The following is a 25,638-nucleotide window of genomic DNA, read 5'->3' on the forward strand; positions in this document are numbered from 1 at the left end:
GATGGCTAATAATACAGTCCATTGTATGATGAGGTCTCGTGCCACATATTCATTTCTTCAAACTTCGTTTTCGTTTTATTTTGGTTAAATTCTCTGTTAATTAACAGAAACTTTACTACATTTTTACTATCAAAATTTTAAACAGTAGTAAATTTAGCGAAGATTGTATATTTTTATCAAATAAATAACATACTATTTTTTACTCTCTCTCTTATAGATTTTTAGTGAGCTTTTAAACATTTCCATACGGACTCGGTCAGTGAGACATCCAAGTAGTTATTGAGACCGGCGAATGTAAACCAAACGTCCTGTGAAAAATTCTTGAGGGTACGATCCAGTTTCTAATTCGAATCCCTCACAGTATGTGCTTTGGCTGTTTCGGCAATCTGGCTGCCAATAATGGCATGCTTTGCCGATGTTGGTACATTGTATACTGATGGTCATTTCATCATCCGTATGCACGCCTTAAACTCTTATCCACCGAAGGTAAAAATAATAAACGATTATTATGGTTGATTTCGCAATACTAAACACCTTCGTTTAGTACACCGATATTAAGCTCTCTTACTCCTCTTTTTTACTCTCCTATCCGTGGACACTAAGAAGACCTTTATTCCATTGCCATAGCGGGAGACAGACAAATGATCGAGCGGTTAAGGTGGCAGCCCACCGTTCTGGGAGACAGGGATCAAATCCGGACAGGTCGAGAAACCTCAGGAATTTTTCGGGGGTGATCCGTCCGGATATGTCGGGTCCCGTTCTTCACCACCCGGCCGCCTCATTGTAGGCCTGGCCAGAAAGAGTTTTTAAAAAAATACCATCGGGGGATCGGCCAGATCATGAATGGGAGCGTCTAAGAGGAAGACTGTGTCCCTGTCTAAATTAAATAGCTATGCTAATTTTTATAGAAATCAATGATAATGTCGAATTCGTTGCAATTGTTGTTTAATTTCTACTTTCTATACACACTTTTGGTATAATCAATTTTTAACATTTGAAATTATTTTCTATTTAATTTTTTACATTTATTTTGTAATAAAGGAAAATTAAATCTCTATAAAAAATGTGGACGGTTGGCAAGGCAACGAAAGCGTTTGCCTGGTACTTCATGCCCGACGCAAAATAGGCGATATCGCAGCAAACAGATCGGAGGCGATGTCGAACGAAATTCATTCGGTTGTCATAGAGTCGATCATCGATTGTCCCGTCATCGACTCAACGTCACTCTACGTCATACCCTTTGACGACTCTCAAAGCCAAGAAGTTTGATTTTTTGGGCGACAATTGGAGACGCTAGTCCGGAGTGAAATATTTATGCCACTTATTACAAGCTGCAGTTTCGAATCGAAAAGTTTTCGGTTGATTTAACATACATATGAGAACATTATAGTCAATTTAGTGAAATGACTATGATGTTCTCATATGCAGCTTGTAGCCGAAAAATTAAAAACATTTTATATTTCGCTTATTAATTGATGCATTGCCAATAAAAACACACAAGAGGTTGTAACGAAACTATATGCAACATAATCGCCATCGCTAATTTTCGTCAATTTGAAAACAAACTACCAAGCGAAGTTCGTAATGGGGTCGACGAAATGTTCATTGTTTCATTAGAAGTGATATCACAAGAGAAAAACATCACTTTGAAAAAAAATATACAAAAATAAACGTGAAACTTTCACATAATTCTAATGAATACATTTATATCTCTAAAATTAAATTAAATTTCATTCGTATGAGCACTTAAATATATAGCCTACATGTTTAAATAAATCGAAACTTACAAACATGAAAATAAATCGATGTGACAACCCGAAATGATCTAATTCAAAACAATTGCATTAAATTAGAGGTGGTATTCGTCAAGTATATTCAAATCAAAACTCATACCTCGGTTTATACTTTCGGATTACGAATCACTTTACGTTTCGTATTTACTAATAACAGATTACAAAATTTTCGATGGAAATTTGAAAATCCAATTCTTGGAACGCATACTAATTTAATATTTATGCGGTTTATGTGCTGACGTAATCAATAAATTATTTCCGCTTTTAATCCGGCGCAACACATGCGTTATTTATGAAGTGAAATTTTTTGTCTGTAGATGTACAGTACTGCTTGTCAAATTGTTTGTTAAGTAACAAGCTATTGTTCATTTAATGTCTGAATCTTGGTTCTGAACACAGCTAGGGCACATATTTGTTTACTTTGATGTCAGTGACAGACTCACTCTAACGAGTAAGTGGAAAACGGCAAACATTCGGATATATTCGGCTATTCCCGAACATTTACCAAAAGCTACCCATCACACTACTCTATACAATATACAATACAATTATTTTATTAAAATAGTTTTTCCTCGTAGTCTTTAATGTTTCCAGTAGAAGTACTAGACTTTTAATTCGCTGCTCAACGGTTATAGTTTATCCCGGAAATTACAAATGTTTCAAAATCATACTCTAGCTAATCACGTGTAAATATATAGGCTAATAGGTCACGACACGTATCAATACTTATCCGCATTATGACGTAGCACATCGACAGAAACATCAATATTATTAATAATTTGAAACTTTTGTTACCTGATATCAGAAGTCACACTACTATTTATGAAATTTGTTGAATATTTTAAGTAATGTTTCAGGATATCATCACGGATTTCAATATCCTATTTTATAATGTACTTGAAGAATCATATCTTTAAATTAAACAATAGATAAATTATTGTTATATAATGTTAACCGCTAGATGGAGGTACTGCAAAGAAGAAAAGTCTTATATAACAGTTTAATGTATTGTTTTTAATCGACTAAATAAAATTAAAATTTATCGAAAAATTTTTTAAACGAAATATGAGATAAAAATAGTGTTTTAATATGAAGTATGTAATATGTATTTATTTATGCAAATATATAATTATGTATACTAATTTATTTATATCTTTGCATATAAGTTTGCATAAAATTATATTGAACAGTTCTTTATGTTTAAGGATATAAGTTTTAAAAAATATGTAATGTTTATTTTCTTCGAATAGAAACAGTACAATGTTTGTATTTAGGCACAAACATTTTATAATCATTTTGGAATTCGAACAAATATGTTTGAACTTTGATTTACAGTATATGATTTATAGTCTATTTAAAAAGAAACGAATCAAAGTAACAGTTATAACTCAATGCCATTTTTAATAAATAATAATATTTTTTTATTTCAAATTTTAACTTAAACATTTTTATATATAAATAAATAATGCATTATGACATATACCAGAACATTCAGAATCTTCATATCAGAGAAGAAAGAAAGATACCAGAACATTGATTTTAATTTCGATGCTTACGTTTCAGTTAGCATTATACGATTATATTATATTATATTAAAGACATAATCGCATCAGATATTGAAAAGGCCTTGGAGCGTTGGATAGGTTTATTCGTTTACGGGAACACGATACATGGGCATGGGTAGATCTACATAGGGACTATAGCAGACATGGGCAAATGCGGCTCTTTTTGAGTTACATGTGGCTCTTGTTGAAAGTGTTAATTTCTGCTTTATATTATTTTTTTTACAATTTTATTTCTACAATTTTGTGAAAATATGTTTATTAAAAAATTCAATATTAATTTTAACTTATATTTATATTATATAATAAAATCGCGGTACAGAACTCCGGTATAGAATAAAAAAGTACAGAACTGCGGCTTCCATGCACTTTACAAAACCTACATTTCGGCTCCCACTGAACTTTTACTTGCCCATCCTTGGACTATAGGGACTTTAAGCCCTGGGCTCCCAAATGTCAAGGATCCACAAAAAGTGAATTATTGTCATAAATTTTTTTAATATAAGATATAAAGTTTGTCATTCAACACCATTTCATAAATGAATATATTTCAACTCTGGTTTTTGATGTTATTGAAAAAGAATTTTAAACCCTAATTTAAAGATTCTTAATCTAACAGAAAATGTGGCCCCGTTGGACTTCAATAAGCCCAAGGCCCCGAAAAACCTAGATCTGCCCCTGCACATGGGCGATCTGCTGAGGGGGAATGCCTCCCGAGAGGTATTTCATGGGGAAACTAGGTGTTACTAATGTTCACATACTGCAAGTATCTGAATCAAAAGTGTCCATCTTTTTTAACGTAAACCTTATTTTTACTTACCCGGTACTATATACACTATAACTGAGTTTATAGGTAAAAAATTGACCACCCCAAGATTTTTTCATTTTTGGACTCGGGACCTGGAAACGTCGAGAAATGCAAAAAAATATTTGAAGATTTTTTCTGTATATGTGGGCGTGGGTTATAGTGTGTGTATGTATGTGTGTGTGTGTATGTGTGGATATTAGTGTGTATCGTTTACCATCTTTGAAGCTTAATAACTTCTGTGCTTTTAGTCGAAAATTTCTGAAATTTTGCAAGCAGATTTGTGTATTAGGAGAATTGATGCTAGTAAATTTTGGTGGTTAAAGGTCGAAGGAGTGGGGAGATAAAGGGGATCGGGTGTCATATCTTGAGTAAGGTCCGACTTAATGATGATTTTACTCGTTATTAGCATTTACAACTTTTTATAAAACCCATCCCTCAAAATTAAGTATTTTGCCATTTTATAATAATTAACAGTATAAAAAGTCTTAATACCAAAATATCATAACAGATAGCGCCACACACGCAGTTTTAAATGTTGCTGGGAAAGTTAAACAACTCGTTGCTGGATTTTTCAGAGTGCTGTGCAATCTACGCGTCTTTCCTTCGGTGGATAAAGTAACTGAATTATTCATATAAGTTAATGCACATTGTACAATGTGAATTTCTTCAAAAATATTTTATTTCATACTTACATTACATTAAAATTTGTAAATTCTTTTAAAAAATACTGACTTTGATAACTGGCGAAATGAACTCAGGCGATTGTTAAGATGAAATGTCTCTGGTAAATAAAATTTTTATAGGGAACTGCTGTACTTTTAGCAAGGACAACACTCGAGTATTTCGCAAGGATAACAGGTGTGGTGTGATACTTTTTTAGCAGGAGTGGCAATTATTTTCATAGTATCGCTGTAATATATATTTGCTTGAAAAATAAAGGGCCAGCAAAGGACTTTTTAAAAAGTGAGAAGAAAAAATATATATAAAAATTCTTTCGTAATTTTAAAACATATATATAAATTCGAGCAAAGTTTTAAAAGGTGAAAATTATTTTGCAAGATTTATTTTCATGTGCATACGATTTTTACAGTAGGCGGTGAACGTGCTGGTTAATCGCGTGATGAGGAGTCGAACAATACCAAAAATGAGATTCGATACAGTGGCCGAGGTAAAAAGAATCCAAATGTTTTGCTTTCTAATATATATATATATTCCTTTTTGCTTGATTATTCGACAGAAATTTCAACGGATGCTCACAAAAATGGTAAGTTAATTTTTTAGAAATAGTTGCCAATAGTTAGAAATATGCAAATTATTGTAGATGATAAACGTTTTCGTGTTAAACGTTCGGTGTTTTATCCGTGTTCCATTTATCGATACTTTTTTTGTAAAATGTCATCATAAATTTGTTGAAATAGATTTATTAACACGTAATGTGTGTTATTTGGTTCCGTATGCCACAGGACGAACGACGAAGACGACCCGAAAAATAATGACTGTCACACGCCGAACGCAATTGAGTTAACAGACTAAACTCAATTTGGTTATACAGAACGTGCGGAGAAGTGAAAATAAGCTAAACACTAGCAAATTTAGGTTGTTATCAGTTTTATTTGTTTTTTTTTTTTAAATTTACTTTTTTGTTTGTTTCGTAAATAAAGTCTCCACCTCATTCTTTAAATATAAATCTCCAAACGACTTTTTTCCGTGAAACACCTCTTGACTAGAAGAGAAATGTGCTGAGGTCGTGTTTGATGCTGGCTCTCCATTTAGAGCGATTCAGAAGCGATTCAACCGCCTTCTGGTTAGAATCGTTTTCCAGTACTTTGGCGATGGAGTTCTGGGACAACTTTTCGCGTGGCGATTCTGTGCAGCCAATCAACATGCAGCATCCATAATTCCAAGTTTATATAATCATATTTTTACCCATTATCATTAGCACTACATAGAGCGTGGTATGGAAATTTCGAAAAAAATTAGCTAATATTAGATTTAAAAAACTAAATTGAAAGATATAAAACTTTATTTTAAGTTGAAAGTTTTGTCGCCATTTAAAAAATTCCCATAATTCATTGGAAATGGAAATCACTTTCCATTTCGCGCTAAATGTGTAGGTACTGTACATACATGGGCAGTGATTGCGTCGCTCTATGAATCATTAGCTGAAGGCAACGCACTGGCGCTAAATGCAGAGCCAGCATGATGATCGCCATGGCGTGACATCGTTAGGGAATAACATGCTCAATGAGCGCCAATAATGTTTTGCATATTATCTGTGGTTTTATATAATACTTAAAGCCTGCTAATTCTACTAGGTTATATGAAATAATATTTAGAATAATTTTATTAGTATAATTTGTCATTTATTAAGTATGTTTTACATTTTTAATTAACTACAATAAAACCTGTGTAAAACATCGTGCGGTGTCGAGTTTTTTCAGTTTTAGACAAGTTCCCGTTTTATTCAGGTTCTGCTTGGAACAAGTTTTATTATATTTATATTTTATGTAATAATTATGTTGAAAAATTAATTTTTAATAATATAAAATATAATAGACCACGAGTTTTTATTTTCATTTCTATTTGGAGAATATCAAATAATTTAGAAAAAGTCTGAGAAAATACTAGGTTTATCTATCACTGTTACTTGTCTTTTGGCAGTGACTTAACTAAATGAGTCCCTATCAGTCATCGATCAATGCCTAAAATGCTCGGATGGCAGAGTGGTTAATGTGCCACCCGTTTTGGAGATCCCAGTTTTCACAGGCTCTGCCAGGATGCTATCTTATTGCAGTCTTTTGGATTGTTCCATACATTTTTCCAGAACTGTACAATTTCTTCTTTGGTTTTCACGTGTTCCTATTTACCATTCCAATAATGTTTTCATGAAAGCAAGGAATGAATCTGGACGAATTAAAAATCTCCAGGAATTATTCGGGATGGTTTGTCCAGGATATGTCAAACCCAGTTTCTCTCTATATCCATCTGTCTAAATTCTTTATTAAAAAAAAATAATAAAAATCAGTCTTGGTGCCCAAAGGGCGCAAAGAGATTGTATTTGATCGATCTCGAATTAATGGATTAGAACGGTTGCTTTGTCAAAGCGATTAAAAAAACGGAATTGACAGAAGTAATTGTCAAGGATTTTTTTTCTTTTAACATTCATTGCCCTGTAGGCCCTTTTTCTGTGCCCATTATGTGTTTGGCCAGGTCCATAATGGGGCGGTCAAATGGTGAAGGACGGACCCGACATATCTACAAGGACCGAAAAATTTCTGGGTTTTTTTCAATCAGTCCAAATTTGCCAGATAACAAATCCTAAATGAATTTCTTATATTCTTCAAAGATAATACTAAATGCAATAATTATATTTGAAGAAAACATGATATTGAAAATTTGGATAATGCAAAAATCGCCACTCAGTCATTATGATTTTGATACACTCTACTCTTATACTGTCTACGAAACATTTTGAATTGGTCGATCAGTTTGATGAAATAAAGCAACGCAACAGGAGAGCGCTCTGCCAAGAAGTATAGCATCTTGGGAGAACTTTCTATAAGGAACTTGTCCTTATTTAGGTGTTAGACGAATGAAGAAAACTGGAAGATCACACGCGGCCAACCCTTTGGTCCCGGCCCCGAGGGTCAGTGTTCAGCGGTTTTTCCACTCAACATTTTCAATTTTTTTTTAATGCAAAGAAATATATATATGATTACTAAAAATAATTTTCAAATAATTTTTTGTAATTATTATTTTTTTATAGATAAATAATGAAGATTTGAAAATTGGTTGAAATGTCGCTAAGTTAAAGTTATGTGTATCAGCTTTAAGATTTTAACGTTAATTTAATAGTCTGTTTAAAAAACGAATTAGAAAATTAACAGACTAATTTTTCGTTTTACTAACGGAATGGCTTAGATCAAAAGTATTATGGATAATTTTTGCAACTTGCTTTTTATTAGACAACTATTATTCAATTTAGTAATAATAGTCTACTGTATATATATCATTATGGGTAAAAAATAAAAATGTCGTCAGCAAAGGAAAGTTTTACAACAAAAAATCGTGAAAAAGAAACTACAAAAAATTACATCGAAACTGTTTTATTTTCTATTTATAAAAAGAGATAAATCAACTTTTTATATATTTAAGTCAAAAATTGAATATTGAACAGAAATTTTAAGTCATTTTAATTCGATTACATAAGACATTTAGCTAAATTAGGCTTATTAAACTTTTAAATTAATTTGGCTTAAAAAAAATCAATTTTAGTGAATGTTATGATAGAAAATTATAATTAGACTAGGAAATAATAAATAATTTGGTTTAAAACTAAACGCTGATGATTGACAATAATGTAGATTAGGACCTATGCAGGCAGCGTAGGAAAGTGCATGAGGTATGTAACTTTGTTCTTGTATACCTTGAAATAAATGAGCCATGGGGCCTATTGCGTGAACGGTCACGTCTTCTCCTCCATGAGTCTCTGCACTGGCAAGGAAAGCGCTGTTCTGTTGATACTCTTTATCACCTAACAATAGAAAACATCTAAAGAAGGGGAGAAAAAAACTAGAAAAAAGTTATCTACATTCTACATCTCCAGAATAAATTATTAGACATAATGAAAGGAAACGGGTTTAACTACTCCAATATTATCAGATTAAAACTAATAATTATTCTGTCTATGTTATAAAATACGAACAATTAACAGTACTCGGATTATAACATCGTAAAAAAATAATAATAATTGTTGGTTCGAGTTGGACAATTCTCTGGTGTCGGTTAACTTTTAATATGATGTAGGTGGTCTGGTGAATTGGATAACAAGGCAAATTTCAGTTCGTTTTAATTTTGTTTTAATAACTCTAGGACAATTGATACAGGCTAAGTGGATCATTAAGTTTTTAAAAAATTAAACAAATTGATAATAATTTTTAATATATATTTCAAATATAAACGTATAACTTCTTCATCTCCTAACACAATAGAGTATTTATATTAAACAATTTTGAGGAAAATGTCAATGCGATTATATTTTTATTATATTATTATTTATATCTATACTTAATTTACGTTATATATANAAACATTAAATGTTGTTGTAATGCATGCATTACAACAACAGCCATTTATGATAGCATGTATACTGCCTGAAATTTCTGAGTTTGGGTCACCCACATGGCTGATGGTTTGTGTAGTCTTGGTATAAGAAGGTAGGCTACTATAAAAATACAATAGTTCATGACCAATAGCAGCACATTATTATTATTATTCAAGGAAGCTGTCTTACGAATATGGATGTGCAGATCATACGTAAGCAATTTATAAACTATTTATTACACATTGTCATGTGTATCAAAAAAGAAAAGACAAAATGTGAACAAGTATGCTTATTAAATTTTATTCTTCCTTACCATGCAGCTGTTAATGTAGCTTGGTATTTGTGTGTGATGCACTTGTTTTTCTGTTGATATACAGTAGAGCGTCGATTATTCGAAACGTCAGTTATTCGAAAGAATTCCAGTTGGCAAATTTAAATTTTTGCTAGTGCTGTGGCTCTGCAATCTTTGGCTATGTCTTGGGCTACTCCAATATTTTGTTTTGTTTTGTTTTTTTTGTTGGTGTGTGTGTGTGTGTTTTAGCGGCAGCACTGGCACTTTTGTGTGGTGTTTTTCTGAAAACTGTGTCATGCTGAATCGAACGTTTTTGATACTAGATTAACTTCTGAAGTATAATTTTTTTTTGTTTTTATATTTTTCAATATATTTATTTGTTTGTACAAAATAAAGAAATAATTTTTAACGATACAATAGCCACGATTATTATTTTAAAAAGTTTACGTTAGGCTTAATGTCGACGAAAATTCAATGCGAAGCAACATGCAATGGAGAAAAATTTTAGCATGAGATAGGTTAATATATTTTTTCGTACATAATCGATTATCCGAACAACCTCAGTCCCCAATTAATTTGGATAAATGACGCTCTACTGTAGTGGTCAGCTACTTATAAAATTATTTTATTACTTTGTGTTTATTTTAAATTCAGTTGAAGAGCATTAGTGTAGGAAGTGCAACCCATGTGGCCATTTTTCCAGATAGTATAACACAGGTCTGCAAGTAAAAAACTGCATAGGATTTTTATACATTTTCTTACAGATTTCAACTTGGTAAAACAAAAAAAAATACCAAAAAAATTCCATCTCGTCAATTTTTTTTCTTACACTCAAGTTTTTGTTTGTATTTAGCGTAAAATTGCTAGTTAACTTAAAATTTAGTATTCTATTTAAAAAACTCCACCATACCTTTAAAATGCAGTCTATTTTACACCTATCGAACGTTTTCGATCAGATTAACAGACCTTCTTCAGGATCGAAACTATCAGATTTTAAATTTGCAAAACCATTTTGCAAATTTAAAATCTGATAGTTCGATCCTGAAGGTCTGTGAATCTGACCGAAAACGTTCGATAGGTGTAAAATAGACTGCATTTTAAAGGTATGGTGGAGTTTTTTAAAAAGAATACTAAATTTTAAGTTAACTAGCAATTTTACGCTAAATACAAACAAAAACTTGAGTGTAAGAAAAAAAATTGACGAGATGGAATTTTTTTGGTATTTTTTTTTGTTTTACCAAGTTGAAATCTGTAAGAAAATGTATAAAAATCCTATGCAGTTTTTTACTTGCAGACCTGTGTTATACTATCTGGAAAAATGGCCACATGGGTTGCACTTCCTACACTAATGCTCTTCAACTGAATTTAAAATAAACACAAAGTAATAAAATAATTTTATAAGTAGCTGACCACTACAGTAGAGCGTCATTTATCCAAATTAATTGGGGACTGAGGTTGTTCGGATAATCGATTATGTACGAAAAAATATATTAACCTATCTCATGCTAAAATTTTTCTCCATTGCATGTTGCTTCGCATTGAATTTTCGTCGACATTAAGCCTAACGTAAACTTTTTAAAATAATAATCGTGGCTATTGTATCGTTAAAAATTATTTCTTTATTTTGTACAAACAAATAAATATATTGAAAAATATAAAAACAAAAAAAAATTATACTTCAGAAGTTAATCTAGTATCAAAAACGTTCGATTCAGCATGACACAGTTTTCAGAAAAACACCACACAAAAGTGCCAGTGCTGCCGCTAAAACACACACACACACACCAACAAAAAAAACAAAACAAAACAAAATATTGGAGTAGCCCAAGACATAGCCAAAGATTGCAGAGCCACAGCACTAGCAAAAATTTAAATTTGCCAACTGGAATTCTTTCGAATAACTGACGTTTCGAATAATCGACGCTCTACTGTATATCAACAGAAAAACAAGTGCATCACACACAAATACCAAGCTACATTAACAGCTGCATGGTAAGGAAGAATAAAATTTAATAAGCATACTTGTTCACATTTTGTCTTTTCTTTTTTGATACACATGACAATGTGTAATAAATAGTTTATAAATTGCTTACGTATGATCTGCACATCCATATTCGTAAGACAGCTTCCTTGAATAATAATAATAATGTGCTGCTATTGGTCATGAACTATTGTATTTTTATAGTAGCCTACCTTCTTATACCAAGACTACACAAACCATCAGCCATGTGGGTGACCCAAACTCAGAAATTTCAGGCAGTATACATGCTATCATAAATGGCTGTTGTTGTAATGCATGCATTACAACAACATTTAATGTTTTTTCAGCCACTTTGTTTTAGGATTATGACAATGATGTTCATTAAACATAAACATAACATTTGCATTATTATTGAGAACCAAAAGTAAATATCAAAGTAATCTGAAAAAATAACATTGGAAAATTTTCTAAAACTAATATATATAATTTTGCAAACTGCTTTTATTGTAACTGTTGATATTATAAGAGCAAATTCTTAATATTTTAACACAGTTTCTTCTGCTTCAAACATGACAATTATATCTTATACAAACGTGAACGTACAGTACAGGTATAGCTCGAGTCACATCGTTTCGAGTTATGTCGTTCTCAATTATACGTCGTTTGTCAAAAAATATATGGAAAAATAAAAATCATGTTTAAGTCATTTTATTCAACTTTACTTCCATCCGCCACAAATATTGGAGTTGTAATATCACTAGAAAAGCATTAAAGCACATAAAATCATATTAAAATATGTACATTTACAGTAAATGTTAATATAAATCCTAGAGAACGAAACATGAAAACATCTGTGTTGCCATCTTATTTAGTGGTCTTTAAGTGATCAATATTAGTGTTTTCCATGGTAGTTCCAATATCTACCATTTGGCGTCATTGTCAGCGCTACTCGATATTGGTAAATTTAATATAAATTAGTTTATTTTCTACTAAAGATAATTTTAATAACTATTTGTTATTTAACCTTGCAAAATCATCTTATTTTATAATGTCTTAGAACAAATAGAGTCTGCAATGTACTGTAAACATCACCAAATTGTAAACATGCACATTTACAAGTATGTACTGTACTGTACATACAGTACATGAATTTGTAAATTTAGATTACTTTTTTCTGTACTATATTAAAAACTAAAATTTATTTGTTTGTAAGCTTAAAATAGATTCTTATTAACCACATATTATTAAAAATGCATTTATAAATAAAATACAGAACTGGGAACGGTTATTTGTAGTTTATCCTAGTGACGAGTAAATTCGACTTAAGTCGCATCTCCTGGAACCAATTACTGACGTAAGGTGAGATATACCTGTATTTGTATTTGACATACTGTATATACTTCATTATTCAATGGAAAGTCAACCACAATTGAAGTAAGTTAAAAGAGTTAAATGATGTTGGTTTTGTTAAATTTATGTAAAAACAATAGTATATTTTTCTTATCTGTTTAATCTAGGAGTAATGAATATAAAATATCACTGACTATGATTATATTCTAGTTATTATTTAGCAATACACATTGTTATATTTGTAAATTATTTTTTTTTTATTTTGGCATTGCACACTAATATCAATGAAAATAAAATAGTGAATTTCAAATTAATCAGTTTTCCAACAGACAAACAAAATAGATTAAAACTTTAATATAAATTAAATAAAAAAATCATATACTATACTATATAAAATGTTTTGAATTATTTTTATTTACATTGATTACTTTAAACAGATCAATTTATTCAAAATACTAGGAAATGAAATGTATTAAAGACTTAATAGTTGATAACCAGATGGTCAAAGAGTTAAAATGTCAGCATAGTGCTCTGGAAGACCAATCAGACCAAAAAAGAAAAAAACCAATATATTTTTTGGAATTCTGTGTCCTGGATATGTTGGACCTCATCCCTCACAATCTGGGCCCGAGAAAAGAAAAGATTACTTTTCCCAGCCTATGGGCACTAAGAGGACTTTTTTTTTTATTCTTGTATTTGAGATATTTTAAATATAAATTATTATTATTGAAAAATTAATTTCATAAAACAAAAANAATTTTACAGTGAAATTTATAAAGTTTAGTTCCAAATAATCAGGAAGAACAAACATAGATATCATTTGATTTGTTTTTCTAGTAATGAAAATATTAATTCAATTAGTTATTCTTAAATATAATTACCATTATTTATAATAAACAAATGTTTTCTCAATATTGTAGTGAATGATTAATGAAGGATACTTACCAACAGCTAAACCAATAATTAATATTAAAAAGCCAGTTGCTGCAATACTCAAGTAATACACATAATGTCTAACAATTTTGGGCCAAAGTGGAAACAAGCATACTAATACAGCACCAACAACTGTTAAAACAAAATTATGTTTTTTATATATTAATTACAGCTATATTAAATAGAAAGTGTAATTAATATTAAATGTAAATTAAAATTGTTATAAAAATTTTTTTTATTTAAAAATTGTGAAAATTAACAAACCTAATAAAGTTCCAATCACCCAAGCTCTAACTGGAATTGGATCATAAATCCAAACGTAAGCCTACAATAATAATAATGTGTTTGTATATCATTTATTTTTAATATTAACATTTAAATAAAATAAATATTAAAAATTAATTTAAAAAAGATTAGTTCAGAAACAAATTAGTAAATTATTTATAATAATTTAAAAAATAAGCATATCTAATAGTTACCTTATACTAGATTTTATTTAAATGTTGCATTATCCAATATATTTATGGTTATTTTATGGAACTTTCAATAGATTNTCTCAAATGGAGGATTAAACCCCAAATCCCCCGTGTGCATGGCCTAGATATAAATTCAAATATATTTATATTTGACTTTTACATAACTGATTAAATATACATATATGAATAGATATTTGATTTTTTAAAAGATTATGAGTATTTAAAGAAATTAGTATTTTAAAGTTTATTTATATTACTCACTTGTTTCTTCGCTAGTAAGATTAATTTCTCTAGCTTTCCATCCTGGTCCATTCGAATATAAAAGTGTTGTGTATGTCAAATTATCCAAATCTGAAACGTCCGCGATGCCTTGAAAATAAATGAGAATAAAAATTCTAAATTTAAATTGATTGAGATGGCTAAATATATAAGGTTTTTTAAAATTCATTTAACGAATAAGTTTTTAAAAAATGTTATAGCGAGTTTTAATTATAAGTAACGTTCCCCTAAATAGGATTATCCAATTATAACACAACCCAAACTTTACGAACCCTTAAAATTACTCTGACGTACTCTATGAACCCTAAACTGGATATACAGCATCTAAAGGGGGCAATTTGAACATCTTTTGAAGCTCTGATATTATTTTGTGTTTATTTTTTTGATTGCTCACTGTTGGCTTGCGTTTTAATTGGATAACCTTGTATTTAATCAACGAAAATTATATAGTTAGTTTAAAAATTTAGTTTTAAAATAATTAAATAATATTAATTCAGTTAACATATAAAAATTTATAAAGTCGTTTGATTTAAATTGTTTCATTATAATTATCTATCAAGTACAGTACCTAAGATATTATTGCCACGTTTAGGATATCCGTTTATTGTCATTGTATGAGAGTGATCTGCCGTGACGATCATCAGGGTGTCTTCCTCTGACGTCATATGCAAAGCTGTCTCAATAGCTTTATCCATTTGTAATGTTTCTTCTAAAGCTTTTAAAGCATTATTTGTGTGATGAGCAGTATCTATTCGACCACCTACATAATAAATTAATATTAAATCAATAAAGTAACGAACTGGAACGATTTATAAATTGAAATAATGATATTAAAATTTCGATAAATATGAAATTACGAGTATTATAGATTTGCATATGTTGTACAATGATATCCAAATGAATAACTTAGACATTCGTAATGCATTTTATCTGTAGACATATAAAAATTTTTTTTACCTTCTATAAATAAAAAAAAGCCTTTTGGATTTCTTTTTAAAATTTCTATCGATTTTTTAGTCATTTCTTCTAAAGTAGGTTCTCTACGTGGCTCTCCTTCCTCTAGATCAGTTACATAATTCAAATGATCCTCATTGAATAATCCTGTAAAATGTTATATAAAAGACTGATTAAGTTGCCATTGATCCCAAGTTTGAGTAATTATCAGTTTGTTTTTTTTTCAGAACGGTTTAAAATACCAAGAAGATAATCGGCAGATCGTTCTCGAAAATCATTGAATTGTCGTAAATTAGAAACGTAAGCAGCTTTTAATTTTCTATTAATTTTGTCATTCATCCATTCTTCGATTAAGTCTCTCCCATCTTTCCTTCCATCTTCTCGTCCTTTGGTAGAATTTAGAAATGTTTTTCTTCCTCCACCTAAAATAACCTGAAAAACATAACACTTAAATAAGAGTATATACAGAAAGATAATTTGTAAATAGAAACTTCCAATGGAATGAAGTTTGGTCAGGTTGCTACTTGAAAACATAATTGATTTACATTACCCTGTTGGATGTTTGTCAAGCTTACTTAAAATATCAGCAAAAGTGGGTTATTTTTTATTTAGGATATTTTAATCCATTGAAAATATTAGCAAAAATCATTGTTTAAACACCAAATTATAATTTCAAACATTAATAATTCAATTAAAAAAATTTTTTTTTTTGGAAAGATTAAACTCAATAAATAAGACGTTTGAAATTGAGATTACTTTTTTGTAAAATTTAGGATTTTTTATTTATTTACAAACGATATGTGTATACGTTCCCAGCTTTATGTTATATGAATAATTTAACATGTTGGTGATATAACAACAGACTTTCTTGTTCACTCAGCCAATAAATTTGTTTCTTAGTTTTTTGTTTTAAAATTTTTTAGCAGTGAAAATTTACGTAATCAAATAAATTATAATTTAAAACGATCGGTTTGTTAACCCGTATAATGTAAATGCAAATAATTTATACTCGTGTGAAGCAATGCTGCTAGCTCATACTAATTTATGCACGACATACAAATATTTAAAAATTTCATTTATCTTTTAGGAGATTTTATGTACTTTCCACTTTTAATTTGACAATCGCGAGAGTTTACGAAAATTAATAATAATAATTATTATTATAAGAATAAAATTGTTTATTTTCTTAACGATGTTGAATGTAAAGTTTGATCGTCAAAGTTTCATTGACGATGTTATCCGTCGCGTCGATAGTTATTCAATATTTAATATATAAAATTCGTTAAAATTCTAATTTTTTAATGCTTTGAAACACTATCTTTCTTACGTTAAAGGCACTCACCTGTATGTCTTTACCTGGTCTGGAGGTTACCAGCTGTAGAGCAATATCGGGGCAATCGGGATCATCTGAAAAACTCTCCCAATCCCTTGAAGCCGAATGAGAATAAAGAGCTGCTGGTGAAGCGTGAGTCACGCGAGTAGTTGTTATAAATCCAGTAGACTTGCCTTTAAAGTTGCGATTTAAGTATTTCATTTGAATATATCGTCTATTTCTCGTACAAAATTGATTATCGAGTGTAAAAATCTCACCTGCATTCTGTGCCCATTCAAGAATGGATGTAACATGATTAGAAACATCTTTAGAAGCTTGACAATCCTCGAATTTTACTCGTCCGTTAACACCCAATGTACCGAAATTAGCTTTAACGCCGCATAAATACGCTGTTGCTGTGTTTGCAGAATCGGCAACTTGTTTGTCTAAAGCATACGTCTATTAAAATCCAAAATTTATGAAGATTTCAAAAAATGTATTGCAAACTTTGCATATTGATAATATAAAATAAACTAAAATAACCGTCGAGGAAAGGATTTCGTCGTGTAGATATTATTATTTTTTAAATCGAAATAAACTTCAGTAGAGTTTCTAAATAGGTTTTATTTTATTATAAACATTGCTGTAGAGATCATATACATTTTTGTACAATTTAACCTTGATTTTTGTTTATATAAATTTATTTCTGTTTGATATTCAATCGCAAATAGACTTAGTTTAGAAAAAAGCCATTAAAATGCAATATTTAAGCTCATTAAAAACGATAATATAAACTTTTTTTCCGGTGAAAGGGATAGACTTACTACTTTATAGAATAATCTTCGAATGTAATTTCTTTTTAGAATCGATTCGAATTTACTAAATGGATAGATTATGCATATAATAAAAAGGTCGTTAATATTAATCGTTAATTATTTATCAAAAATAGTTTCCTTACTTTGACAAGGGAAACATAAGGAAATTTTTCAAACGCAAGAAATTGTTCTTCTCCCAAATTTTTATTTTTCTGTCCTTTGTATATCCTAGCAGCTGTTATCGTAGCCAGGCCCATTCCATCTCCCAAGAAAAAGATGACATTTTTAGCTATCCCGATATTTTCTCTTCTTGCTAAATTTCTTTGCAATGAATTTTGAGCCTCTTTAAACCAAAACTGTGTGTCTGGAAAAAAAAAACCAATCTAATTAAGAAATGCGAGCTCGCTGTTTTACAATAAAACTGTATTAAAAACAAAATTTCTCTCGAGGATAGTAATTACTCTTTCTACACAAGAACTTCTAAAATAACCTTGAATTTTACTTTTTTTTATTGCAAAATTATAATGAAGGTTGACTTGTTCTTTCCCTTTTGTTGATTCGTCAACTTTTATATTATCCCGTTTTCCCGGAAAGTTACAACAAACATTTGTTCATCATGAATTGAAGTACGTGAGTCTGCGTTTACCAAATTGAAACCACGGTCAAAGTTGAAGTGCAATAGAGTACGTTCCACTTGGTGTCAGGCAGTGCTAGGGGATGTTTATTCACAACAGAGAGATTCTAGGCGTGGAATTTTTTTTTCTAGTTCCTCAAGAGTATGAATTAAATTTCAACAATCGCTCTAATTAATGCATTAAAATAATTGCATCTCAAGCTGCATAAATATCGTAGCTGTATTATAAATTAATAGTTAATCTGAACAAAACGTAGAGTAGAATACTAAAATATTAAACAGTTAACTTTTAGATTAACGAGCCAAGCGAATAGAGAACTATGTCTGCTTATATAATCACTCAAGTCAGAATCCCTATCGTCCAACCGAGAATAGGTCAAGGTAATTTAATGCGTGCCAAAATGGATTTTTAAAACTACTTACCTTAAATAAAGTATGTATAAATGTATGATATATATATATATAAAGCCATTGATAAAATATTTAAATGTGTAAAATTCAAGACTTACCTTTTTCGTCTCTGTTTGGAAAAGACTGCACAAAACTGCAAATTAGCATCAAAGGCAGAAAGCATTTTTTAATCATGTCTTTCTTTATCGGATATTTGAAATGAAGAGGCAATTCTGTAAATCTATGATTATCGTGCTGCTTCTTCTTTCACCAGGAGATATTTGTGGGAAGATCTACAATCTAGTAGGGCGATGACATTCTTCCCTAACGGAGGGTTTTTGATAAGTAAAGATAAATGTTACAGGCTTTTTAGTTTTTATACCCGGAGTTAAATTACTATTCTCTTTACTTGTATACATTGGAAATTATTTTATAGACATTTAATCCTTTTACATTAGTTTTGCTAATTTTACATTTAAAAAAAAACTGTTCGTTATGTTAGGATGTTTCAAATCTCATCTAGTCCTTGTTATTTATCTGTCAAGGTTATATTTGCATAACAAGTTTATAAATTTTTAATATTAATATATAAACACAATTTAATTTTTGTCTTAGTTGTTTGGTGTGTATCTCCAAAATTATTTTAAAATGAATTTTCATGTGAATTATATCAATAAACACTCTTCTATAAACCAGAATTTACACGGAAATCTGATTTTTAGAGTATTATATCTTATTTTTGAAACTATTCATCCCATTTCTGGATCCATAGCATACTTTGTCTGAGTGGAAATACAGTTTACACAGTAGAATTTCTATTTTGGTATTTTGTTTATTAGCAATATCACTCATTCAGCTGGAGCATTAATTTAATCTTTGATCTATGATTATTTATATAACCGTATTCATTTACTCTAAATATTTTGTATAAACTTACAACACTCGGCAACTCTTTCATATATAGTTTTTTTCTGTATGGAATGTGATGACGTATGCCTAAAATACAGATAACACGCTATGATATGTCGTGGTTTGAGGGTGTAACGAAAATGTATAATTAATGAAAAGAAACAATACACAAACACATAAAACTTGATGAAAGTGGTTTTATTATAACCACTGTGCAATAACAATGTGGAAAATATTGTATATATCCTGCCAGCAGGGACCAAAAATCTTAAAACACAATATAAACAAAGTAAAAATTATAAGTATTCCCCAGTTCAGACCTAATTTCACTTAGAATAAATAACATTGGCTTTACTGAACTACATTCAAAAGAGAGCTGTAATGAGTTCTATAATACTAAATTGACTAATTACTCAACGATGCACTTATATGGCTTTCTATCCTGAGAAACAGATGGTGTTTACAATATTCATTTTGATTACAGCTCAAAAAAAAAAAAAAAAATGCATCTGTCTGACTACGTGTCGGACATCACAGTTGTTTGGCCTTTACATAAATAATAATAATAAAGCCGGGGAAATTTCAAATACTTAATATGTTTATAACAATTATGGTAGCACCGACCTTGCCAGTGACTAGAGGCAAATTGGCCGTTTAAGTAATAATCAAAAACACACATACATTAACTATGGCTATAAATTGTTTCAACCAAAAAATTAAAAAGTAAGCGAACTCTTTGGTTTTACATCAATCAAAAACAGGTAATTTATCAATCTATAAATTTTCTAACAAATATCATTAAGTACATTTTCATCGATAGCGGTATTTTTTAATGCAGTCATTACCCAAATCCACTACATATAAGCAATATTCCGAATTAACAGCTAGCCCAGTGGGTCGTTTCAATTTAGCATTGAAGCTATCAATGACGAATTTCAACTGTCCCGAAGGGAAATCAAAAATTTGAATATAGCTTCTTGTTTTCTCTGCTCTTGTAGCTAATAGATTCCCTCTTCCATCATAGCAAATACCACCATACCTTCCTTTTCCTTTACCTTCAGAGAAAATGGTTCTGAGATAACGACCATCGCTACTGAAAATCTGTATTCTGGAATCAGCTACTAAAATCTCATCATTTGGACCCACACCCACACAGCCTATAAGCTGAAACTGGCCGTCTGCTGTGCCTTTTTTCCCTACTTTTCGTAGTAGTTTCCCGTTAGTATCCAGCATTAGAATGCTAGTCGTCCCATTATCCGCAATTATAATCTCTCCTTTACTAGTAACAGCGATTCCAATAGGTTCTATTAAATCTGCATGCGTTACTTGCTTAACTATTTCCCCAGTAGGCGTTATTTCGGTCACCATTTTTGTCCTCCAGTTAACAACATAGAGATTATGAGATCCATTCATACAGAGACCGATTGCCCCACGATTTTCTAGTCCTATACCTTCAATATGCTTCATAAACTCAAGCTGAGAATCCAACATTTTTATTCGACTGTTTCCTGTATCTAGAACATAAACTTGGTCGTCACGATCGCAGATAACAGCTACAGGTTGAAGAAAATTAGTATCGCCACTTCCACGACTCCCTATTTGGCACAGAGGATCGATATGTTCCGAAACGGTAAAATTAAATGGATTCTCCTTAATGGGTCTTCCAAAAATAGAAACTTGTAACTTGTAAGATCCAGGGTGTCTCGGAGTATACCATATTTGATAAGTGCCATCTCCCCGATCGTCTAATCTAGTTTCGAAGTTATCGCCACTCTCTTCCTGTAGTTCTGCAATTATTGGATCGCCACCGTCGGTTTGCATTCTTCCGTGATAATCTACTGTTTGAATTAGCGCAGATGTTTCTAAATATGCAGAACAGTTCTCCACAATGCAAGTACAAAGCGCGGGAAAAGTCGTTGAGGTGCGAACAGAACCGAATTCTTCCAGACACTTCCGAATATCTCCTAAAGCGTTATTATGTTGATAATCGTAAGCCAGAAAGGCATTTTCTCGTGGTTCCATTAGATTTTCTACTGAATCTATCTTATCATTTAATTCGCTGATTTTATTGGTTATATTACGTACCTCCACTTGATATTGTAATCCATTGCATTGTTGTTCTACCTTTTCCTTTTCTCCTTCGATAATATTCAGTTGATCTTGCAAAACTTTCTTCTTTTCATCAGATAACTTTTTGACGTTATCAATCAGTTCTTGTTTTCTCTGATCTATCAAATTAAATATCTCTTGAAAGGACTGATCGATCAATTCCTTTGTGGCATTAGCGCTACAGTCTAACTTTCTCATTTCGTTTTGTACAATTTCCGAAGCTTTGTTCAATTTATTTATACACAGATGAGTTTTATATAATAGAATTTCCGACATTCTTTTAATGGCAATGGAGAATGGAATAACGGTATGTTCACAACTGCCTGTGCTATTCCCATGAGTACTGGTAGTACATGTTGAGCAGAATACACAATCGCAGGTTTCACAAAATAATAATTCCTGTGAAGGATGATTTGAACATTTTGGAATTACTTCTCTTCTTTGTCTTGACATCAAATCAAGCAGTTGATTAACTATAAAACTTGGAGGCAGTGCATTTACCCCACCTCTAGGCAAAGGAATTGTCTCGCGACATATTGGACATCGAAATGATCCATTATCTCTCACTCCGCTACCGGCTACTATCCTTTCCAAGCAACTTCGACAGACTGTATGAGAACAGGGTAAGAGTTTGGGGTTATGATTGTCGCCATCGTATGTACAAAGACACGTTCCACACGTAAGGAAGCTTTCATTAAAATCTTCATAGTCGATAGATACAGTCTCCACTAACGTTGAGGTTGTCATCATTTTCCTACCCAGTCTGGAACTGAAAATGGATAAAAGTGATATAAATAACTGAACGAATCAAAATATCAGAGCATAAAAAGAAGTGAGCAGTTGCAGTTTTAATCTTTTGTATCTTGAGAAGCCAAGGCAGTTAGACAGGAAGAGATCTCCCCACTTCCTGCAGAGTCCCCTTGTTTAGTCTCCCAAGCCACCTGTAGCTAAACGACAGGAACTGTGCCTGAAGATGGGAAACTTTTAAGAAACAAGAAGCCAAATGCGTCAAATCTACTTATAAATCAAAGCTTTTTTTTAACTATTAGAGAGATAAATATATAAATTTATTCCATATGATTACTAAAATGTGCTTCATTAATTTAAAAATATCTAAATAAATTCCTTGACATAGCGCTAATAACTGTTCTCATTCACGCATAAAACGAAAGTCAATCAACAACTGACAGGGTCATGGGTTATCCAAAGCACCTGCTTAACTCGTGACCAACATTGACGTCACACCCCGTCACGGGAAGAGATCACGAATCCGAGCAAAACTACAATAAACTTAACATCCGATGCATTCATTTCTGAACGAATTAAAAAAGATCTCCTTGAGATTTCGTACGAATAATGCACAAAATCGCAGATCTTATTTTGCCTAATAGGTTCAAAGGGACAATTTTCACACTGCGTACTTTGTAACTTTATCGTTAAAATATATTAATTTCGTCACTTCTGATTCCAATGACCTACTTTTTGCCATCTACAATTTAAAAATTACATAGTTACAGGATGTCGAAATTCACTGATAATCAGTGTGTTCATTCATAATTAAAAATGTCTTACTTATGGACATAAATTATAAATACATATAACTTATAAATTAATTAATGGTAATATACTCACATAACATCAGCCACTTTATCCAGACCGCAAAACTGTCTGCACATCATCTGTATTTCATGATTCGATTAAATATTATCTAATTAAAAAAAAAATAAGATGCTCAAATCAAATAATTATTTAACGTTTTCTAAATTATCTTTTGCTTTTATATTCATATTATATCGATAAATATAGTTAAATTAAAATTATAAACAAGTTAAATATTTGAATTAGATAAGCAATAAGAATTCTAAAAATCACTACACATACTGTATATGTATGCAACCATTAAAATATAGAGCGTCACACTAGCTATTTGCATGACAGAACAGAATAAGAGATGCAATTTATATACTCAAATATTATTAAATGAATGGAAACATTTTTCTAATGGAAACATTTCTGGGCAATTATATAATATATATGAATATTTATTTATCCAGCACGATTTTATTTGAAATTCTATATTGTATCTATTAAAGCTAAAAATTAAAATATATTATCGATCTTACTTTTATATTAGAAAAAGAACTTTATATACACATGATACACGTTAAAATTAGAAACGGTAACTTCTATTTTTATCTTGATTGTTCTTATAAAACTGCCCATAAAAATTAAGATAAGACGACAAAAAAAAAAAAAAAAAAACATTTATTAAATGTTGCATTAATTATCATAATTAATTTTGGGGCAAATAACGTTCCTGGGAAATTCACTCTAAAATATTTGTTTACATAAATAAATTTAGAAAATAACCGAATAAAAATTTGTATATAAATAAAGTTAGAAGTTACCAAGTGCCTTAAGTATTTATAATATGACAAAAACCAGACATAAATTAACAAATACTGTCATAAAGGTTATTAATTTTGTTATAATATTACAATTAAAAAACTATAATTAATAGAAAAAAAACCCTTTAATAAAAAAATTATAACCAACTTTTATCTGATTTGTCTGGCAGTTTTAATTATCATTAAGTCTAATATTTTAAATATATAATTATAAACAAAGCTATTAATGACATGATTTATATGTAAACATAATTTATCTTTGAGGATTGATGAACTACTTTACTCAACAGATGCAAAAACAAAAATTATTTTCATGCAGATAAAGAAAATAATAATTTCTCAGAATCTATCTCCATTAAAAAAAAAAGTATAATATATATAAATGCATTTTTGAATGAAAGAAATCGAATTATGACGTCCCCGACGAAAATAAATGAATAAACACGACGGCTTAAAATCAATAAATGGATTAAGAAATGCTAATCTAATCTTCAGTTTACAATTTAAAGATAACGAACTGTTTACATGCGTAATAAATATTATTAAAGCGAAGGTAAATATTTTTGTAATGCACGCAATTTTATTTGAAAATAAACATGTTAATAAGTGTAGGTAAAAATTGAAATGAAAAAATATACGTAATCAATGGTTAATTCTATAACTTTTGTTAATTTAAATAATACTATTTTAAACTTGACAGTTTAATTTTCGTGTTCTAAATTTATTAATGACAAGTAGTTGGAAACTACTTGCATAATTTACACTTACACATAATGAAAAGTTAATAGAGTGCAACAGTTTATTGTGTTACTTTATCAAAACTTCACAGTATTCACTAAGCTAGATTGTGCGATATTTTTAGCTTAGAATAACATTGCATTCGGCAACAATCGCCGAGTATCAAAGAAAAAAGGTTATAAATTAATTATACGAAATAGACAATGATCTGGTGTAACGGATAATGAAAATCGAATTTAATCCAATCGTTTTTTCTTAAACACGTGACGTCACACGTTAAGGGTATTCTCATCGAAAACACTACCGTTTTTCTGATGAATTAATACAATTGATATTAGAAGCTAAAATGGAGGAAGAATGCTAAAGAGTAACTTCTCTTACCAGACAACGAGCGGAATAGTTTAAAGGTTCCTTAGATGGACTGACAAAGGAAAAATATTTGTCTTTTGTTCTTTGAGAGAGGACGTCAAATCCATCCGTCTTGTTTACAATCGCAATGCAGCTGTTGTTAGGGGCAAATGACGCTAGTTACTATGGCTGAATGGCGGCGCTTGTAATCCGCCCAAAAGTAGCGCAAAATTTTCAAGGAAAATTAATCGCCTTTTAACTAGTTTCGGCGCGTAAAAATAAAATCTGTCAACAAAAGCATATGAACTAACTCATTTATTTTGCAATTGTCTTTACAGTATTATTAATATTACTATTATTTTATTAAATTGGCATAAAAACATTTAAAAATCTTTAGTTCAAAAATTTTGTTGTATATATATTTTTTTTTTTCTTAAAAATTT

General features: G+C 30.4%; 3 protein-coding genes across 8 annotated transcripts in view; all 3 read right to left on the reverse strand.

The window, feature by feature from the left end:
- Nucleotides 1-2,775, reverse strand: part of LOC111614882 (solute carrier family 52, riboflavin transporter, member 3-B-like) — a 12,435-nt gene extending 9,660 nt beyond the window's left edge. The window contains exon 1 of one of the 2 annotated variants that reach the window (XM_023356252.1): nucleotides 2,589-2,775. The gene's annotated coding sequence lies outside the window, so the exon portion shown is untranslated. Of the gene's footprint in view, nucleotides 1-1,893; nucleotides 2,026-2,588 lie in introns of those variants that run through there. The other variant, XM_023356251.1, reaches the window with a different exon arrangement.
- Nucleotides 2,776-8,267: 5,492 nt separating this feature from the next.
- On the reverse strand, nucleotides 8,268-19,631 carry LOC111614881 (alkaline phosphatase, tissue-nonspecific isozyme-like). Of its 5 annotated transcripts, none has more exons than XM_023356245.1 (9): nucleotides 18,803-19,631; nucleotides 17,803-18,023; nucleotides 17,123-17,303; nucleotides 16,875-17,038; nucleotides 15,775-15,964; nucleotides 15,536-15,679; nucleotides 15,147-15,338; nucleotides 14,561-14,668; nucleotides 8,268-8,697 (listed from the first exon to the last, which is right to left on the reverse strand). In XM_023356245.1, the coding sequence occupies exons 1-9, from the start codon at nucleotides 18,876-18,878 to the stop codon at nucleotides 8,435-8,437; spliced, it is 1,539 nt and encodes a 512-aa protein (XP_023212013.1). In that variant the 5' UTR covers nucleotides 18,879-19,631; the 3' UTR covers nucleotides 8,268-8,434. The 5 variants fall into 5 exon arrangements, with proteins under 5 accessions (XP_023212013.1, XP_023212014.1, XP_023212016.1 ...); XM_023356246.1 differs by lacking the exon at nucleotides 18,803-19,631 and adding an exon at nucleotides 18,162-18,736 and having other exon boundaries at nucleotides 8,269-8,697; XM_023356249.1 differs by having other exon boundaries at nucleotides 8,564-8,714.
- A 144-nt stretch (nucleotides 19,632-19,775) lies between these two features.
- Nucleotides 19,776-25,496, reverse strand: LOC111614880 (tripartite motif-containing protein 2-like). The gene is made up of 3 exons (XM_023356244.1): nucleotides 25,229-25,496; nucleotides 23,334-23,409; nucleotides 19,776-22,470 (listed from the first exon to the last, which is right to left on the reverse strand). Exons 2-3 carry the CDS (start codon nucleotides 23,378-23,380, stop codon nucleotides 20,403-20,405), a joined length of 2,115 nt encoding a protein of 704 aa, XP_023212012.1. The 5' UTR covers nucleotides 23,381-23,409; nucleotides 25,229-25,496; the 3' UTR covers nucleotides 19,776-20,402.
- Between the last annotated feature and the right edge of the window lie 142 nt (nucleotides 25,497-25,638).

This window comes from Centruroides sculpturatus, unplaced genomic scaffold, assembly GCF_000671375.1.
Source record: "Centruroides sculpturatus isolate CEXI.00-Female unplaced genomic scaffold, Cexi_2.0 scaffold2137, whole genome shotgun sequence".
Classification (NCBI taxonomy): domain Eukaryota; kingdom Metazoa; phylum Arthropoda; class Arachnida; order Scorpiones; family Buthidae; genus Centruroides; species Centruroides sculpturatus.